General features: G+C 36.7%; 1 protein-coding gene across 1 annotated transcript; it reads right to left on the bottom strand.

Annotated features, from left to right (window-relative positions):
* Positions 1 to 632: 632 nt before the first annotated feature.
* LOC135651590 (beta-amylase 3, chloroplastic-like) lies at positions 633 to 4,403 on the bottom strand. Its single transcript, XM_065171792.1, has 4 exons — positions 3,761 to 4,403; positions 2,081 to 2,291; positions 1,784 to 1,894; positions 633 to 1,641 (listed from the first exon to the last, which is right to left on the bottom strand). The coding sequence occupies exons 1-4, from the start codon at positions 4,288 to 4,290 to the stop codon at positions 850 to 852; spliced, it is 1,644 nt and encodes a 547-aa protein (XP_065027864.1). The 5' UTR covers positions 4,291 to 4,403; the 3' UTR covers positions 633 to 849.
* Positions 4,404 to 6,019: the final 1,616 nt, after the last annotated feature.

Genomic DNA, 6,019 nt, shown 5'->3' with positions numbered 1-6,019 from the left:
AAAAATATTTGGATTTAGGATTTCTAGATAAGTTTTAATCTAATAAAAATTAATAATCAATAAATAAGTATATATATATATATATATATACATAGATTTTTATAAGTACTTTAAAGTCATAAACTAATTTCATCAATAAAACAACATGATAATTATATAGGCTAATAATCAATTATAACCCATCGAGTAATAGGCGTTTGAGACAAAAATAACCATACATGGTGATGTTAGGAAGATTGTGAATGTAGGAAATTTGTATTTGACTCAAAGATAAAATCTCACCTTCACCATTTATCATTTATAAAAATAATTTAAAAGTTAGAGAGCCAACAGAGTAACATTAGAAATCATAGAATTCCACCCACAGGGCAGATTTATATATTAGGAGTCATAAGAAATACAAGTAAATAACAGGGCACAAAGATCATCCTTCCATTGCCTCTTTGATCATGTATAAAAGACTCATAATCTATCCAAAGTTTTTAGAATTGTAACATAGTAATTTTAAATCCCCATCGACGGTGTCAATAAGATGAGATTTTTGCCACTGTTTGAAAGCAATATATCCTGATATTGCATGATGAAAAATAAACTACATATATTGACAAAAAAAAAAATGAAACTACAGATAATTATTAAAACCTGTCATATAAATATATATTTCTTCAATTGAATGAACATATACTTTGCCCAACCAACTAGTTTTCAATTTTGTTTGGTTCTACGTATAGTCCTTAAATTCTGGTGTATTGTTTGCTATGCGTGCAGCTATAATTACACCGAACAACCATATCCAATTATGTATACATGGATCTGCGTATGTATTCTCCGTATGTATTCTCGTAGTCATCAGGCAGCGGATGCTTCAGCCATCTTCGAGTTCTTGCATCCGGTGATGTGACCAACGTAGAGGTCGGAGTGGCTGCAATCACTCTTGTGGGGCACAACCTTCCTTCCACCTTCCGACATGCTCTTCACGAACGAGACGAAGTGCCGCCAATTCTCACCTTCAAAGAGCCTCTTGTTCATCCTCAAGTAGGTGAAGGCACTCAGGCCAATGCTGTCGTCGGCCCTGCTCGTAGCCAACACCTGCGAGTACGCCTTCTCATCGTACCTCTCCAATGCATTCTCCCCCGCCAGCTCCGCTCCGGCTGCCTTGGCCGCCTGCTTCACCTGCCGAACGATTAGCTCCGGCGAACAGTTGGCGTGGCCCGGTTGCTGCTCGTCTCTCATCTCCATGCACGTGAAGTTGAGGACAACGCCCCTCGTCGCCATCAACTTTGCTACGGGCAGGTAGCCGTCGTGGAACCTCGTGTTGTAGTAGCCGGCGGTGAGCTCGGCTGCATGAGAACGGGTTCGGTAGTGCCAGTGGATTCCTGCAACTTTGCCGGATAGTTTGGCGCCGGTGCCGCGGAATATGGCCTCTGCTGCAGCCAGGACGCGGTCGCCGTGCTCCAGTAGCGTTCCCGAGTACCATTCGAGGAAAAATTTGCCGTAGTGTGTGTTCCACGTGCCTTCTCTCCGGAAGAAGCCGGTGTCCTCCGGGAACTGGTTGTAGTGCCCAGCATCATGCGGCCCATCCTTGCCCCACTCCTCATGTCCGGCTGCAACCGCAGCAGCTTGCAGAGAAGCTTTCATGTACTGTCCCAAAGCATAAACACCATTTAATTTGTGAGACTATCTAATGCGTGATCGTATATGGAAAGTTAGCCATTGTCAAAAGAGGGATGCTGGGCAAAAAGAACTGCAAATCTTGAGCATGTAACGAATCTTAGATGGTCACCTTGTCATAGCACTGGAATTCTCCAATCCCAGGAAACCTCCAAGTTCCATTGCTCTCAGGATAAGATGGGTACCTCAGCTCCCCACAGGGGCCCATCCCTACTTGGATTTCCTGAAGCGCAATAAGTACATAAGTGACTGCATTGATTTGAAGCCGAATTGATGATTCTTTCATGAGATTGATATGTTCAGTACGGAACTCTAGAGTTAATCGGAAACATTTTTTCCTTCGAAAAAGATACAATTGGATTTGATGACATCGAGAAGACAAAGAATTGTTGAGATGCTTGATGCTTACGACAATGACATGGCCGAGGTAGCAGTTGAATCTGTCCTTGAAGCTTCTCATGTAATCGGAATAGACTTGGATGGGAGTTCGCCCCATGAGCACCGGCAACGTGTCGCAGCCGAGCGAGATGTACTCGGGGTTGCGTCGTCCCGATCTGTCGGTGTACACGATGTCCGGATCCCTCCTCGTCTCTTCAAGCACCCATGGCGGCAATGGAACGCTGCATTCAGTTTCCAAGCTTTGGATTAGCTCAGGCCAACAAGTACTAACAGAACCCCGGCGTTGCAGTATTTCTCCTTTTGATATTTGTCATGTTTAATGAAAACTGAAGAGCTAAGGTTGCAGCAAAAATTGAGTTCTAATGGATGCTTTCTCGTCTCAAAGTCAAATTTTAATTTTTGAAGACTTAAATTCGATGCGTCTCTAAAGTCAATTGGACTAACATATATTTAATTATTGTTTCTCAATGTGAAGGACACTTCCACCTCAGTTTACTAGTCATGTGAAATGGGATGATGAATATATGCAAGTACTGTTGATTGGAGGTACACCTAACATGGCTAAAGTGGACTCACCAACCCCATGGAGGCATATGATATTATATTGACGACTGTTACAAAGGAGAGCCATCAAATCAATGACTAGGCTGCGCTAAGCCAAGCAACCATAGCAAATCCACAAAGGCAAGCAACAAGACAGTTGGACGCCTCAAACTTCGAACTGGGAGAGATTCCCAATTTAGAGGAGTCACGCAAGAAACGCTTATCGAACAAGAAGAAGCTTGGCACGCAACATTATGGTAGTTTTGGATGCCTGTGTTACCAATGAAATGACCAAATCCCCAAATAATTCTAGTTTTACACTATATATATATATATATATATATATATATATATATATATATATATATATATATATATATATATATATATATATATATATATATATATATATATATATATATATATATCAAGCCGAAAGGTTTGGTAGATCCCAAGATGTAAAACTATTGTATATAAAGAAATTATTTTTTCGTTAGGTAACATCAAAACTTTATATTAGTGATGTAAATTTGAAAAAGGCCTTTTTGGAAAATTATTATATGATTAGCATACAAATCTTTACCCCTTTTTTTAGATTTAAAAATGATTATTTATAGTTTACAATATCATAATCTCAATTTGAAGGGATCATTGAGACTATATTATTGGTCCAAAATACTTAAATATGATTTTATTATTTAATACCTATTAAGTCCATATAAATCAACATAGGCCTTATTTATGGAATAAAAATGCAATATTTTTTTAACTAGACATAAATTAAAACAAAAATACTTATGGGTTAATCTAATCGAAGCATAACAAATCAGATACGAAATACTGTTTTCAGCATTATTTTCTCTTGATAAATTGTAATATTTTGAGTGACTTATCCTATTATTTGTGAAGGGCGAATCTTAGCCTCAAGAAGCCCCCAACACTTGCTATCTACACAAATCAAGTAAGATATGTCATGGGACACTAATCCTTTTGTGGATGGATATCTAATTCAAAATTGCATGGATCCAAGTTTTGGGTAGCATATACAAGATTGTATATAGAATTAGCAGTGGACAAAGTTTAAACAAGATGAATATTAGCGACAAAGTAAAAGGCAAAGCCAAAAGCATCATCAAATATGATGTACCTGCAAGAGTCTCCCACGTTACCGCCACACTGGTGGAAGGACATGACCATCTGAAGCTTGAGCCCGTTCCTCTCCACCATCTGCGCCAGCTCCAGATACGGCTCCCAGTTGTAGCGCAGGGGGCCGTCCTTCTCGACCAGCCCCCACCACACGTCCACCATCACCCCCTCCACCCCGGCGCTGCGCAGGGCCATCAGGCTGGCGTTCAGCGCCCTCGCCCTCTGCAGTCTCCCCTCCGGCGACACCGTGTCCAGTGGCAGCATCACGTAGACCGGCACCCGAGCCGTCCCTCCGGGAACTCGGTGCACGCCGGAGAGCCCGTGGAGCTGCTCGGCCTTCCAGCCCCCGTGCACTGCCGGTGCTCGCTCGATCATGCCGTGGTTGGACGCTTTCGCCGCTCGGAGGCGGCAGGCAGGCTTACGGGGGCTGAGGGGGAGCAAGCTGGGGGACTCGTCGGAGGCCTTGTGGCTCTTGCTGGGGTCGATGGGGTTGGTCATGAAAGAAGTCGATGAACGTAGAGTAAGGGCCATAGCTGCAGCCAAAACGTGAAAGCTCGAAAATTAACTATATCCTGTGCAGAATTATGTTGTTAAGACGAGAGAGAGAGAGAGAGAGAGAGAAGGAAGACAGGTTTGAGGATATAATGTTGAGAGAGGCTACTGATTTATAAAAGAAAAAGATCAACCAAGAAGGTTTGAATCTTTGAAATAGACAAATGTGGTGGGCTCAATATCTTCAATGTAAAAGTAGAAAAAAAGTGATCAGAGGGAACCATGAGCAGCTTTTCTGCCTCACATTTATCACATGGTTGGATATAAAAAGTGACACGTAAGCATAATCATATTTTTATTATATAAAAATTTAATATCAAAATCTAAACCAAATAATGATAGATCAATATAAGGATAACGTACTTTTTGATATTATTTAGAATATCTTATTTGTAGATCGTCGGATTGGAAAGAAATAATAATTTTGATTTATAAGAAGAACTAGACTCATTTCTTTCTATTCTTATTACAACTAGACTTACTTCTTTCTATAAATGATAAATAAGGACTAAGGGGACATGATATTATAATATTTAATATATAATAGGTCCTATTTATTTATAAACGAAAGTAAAGAATTTAGAATAAATAAGTATGAGAGCCTCGGTCATCTTCTAAGGAATTATATCATAATTTGACTTTCTTTCTATTAGCTTATAATCATAATTAGAATTTAATTAAATCTATAATATATCTTACATAATTAAAAAGAATCATATAATCTAACGTTCTTTCACTTGGTTTAATAAGACATAAAAATATCAAAAATCAAAATAAATAAAATAAAATATTATTTATAAATAATTTTAATCAATTAAATTCTAAACTCTTAAAAAGATATTTTACATATGTATATAAATTTTATAAAATTGACCAATAAGACTAATAAATATAATAATATTATATTAAGTTACACTATCAATGTAAGTCATAACAGTTATATACCATCAATATCTTACTTCCTTCTATGTGCCATAATATTATTTATTCTTTCTAGTATAGTCTAAAATGATGCTTATAATTTATCTTATTGAGACAATCATATTTAATCATTATATATATATATATATATATATATATATATATATATATATCAATTATTATCCATTAAAACATATATCATTATATCTTTTATAAATTACTCATAAATCTAATCATAAGAACATATTCTTTTAAATACTCTAAGATGTAAGGCCTTAGGGAATTAATTATTCGATATTGCCCTTTAAGTTATATTTAGTTTTAAAAACTCATTTATAACAAATTTTTTTATAATTATTATGTAATTTAATAAATTCTCAAACATCATTTTGGTCTATTGATTTAAACTCATCTTTTATTTCATCATGCCATTTTTTTGAATCGTCACTTCCCATAAATCTTGAAAGCAGTGAGGGATCCTTTTGATTCCTATATCATAATCTCATTCTTATAGATAAATCAAAACGTTCTTTCAAACACTTTATCAAGTTAGTGATTTGAAGAATAATAAATTTTTAAATATAAAATGATAAAGAAGTATCAATCTATATATCCTAAATATCAAGATTAAAATTTAAGATTCTCACTCTCACTGATTTATTATTTTCTAAAAATCTTATATTACCATATTCAATTATCCTCATACTATAATCAAGTCAATAATCTAGAAATCTTATATATATCTCTCTCTACTAAAACAGGGAATATAAAGTGACCTACATATGTA

Source organism: Musa acuminata, chromosome BXJ1-4 (genome assembly GCF_036884655.1).
Source record: "Musa acuminata AAA Group cultivar baxijiao chromosome BXJ1-4, Cavendish_Baxijiao_AAA, whole genome shotgun sequence".
Classification (NCBI taxonomy): Eukaryota; Viridiplantae; Streptophyta; class Magnoliopsida; order Zingiberales; family Musaceae; genus Musa; species Musa acuminata.
Note: the sequence above shows the minus strand (reverse complement) of the source record. Positions and strands in the feature narration are given on the sequence as shown.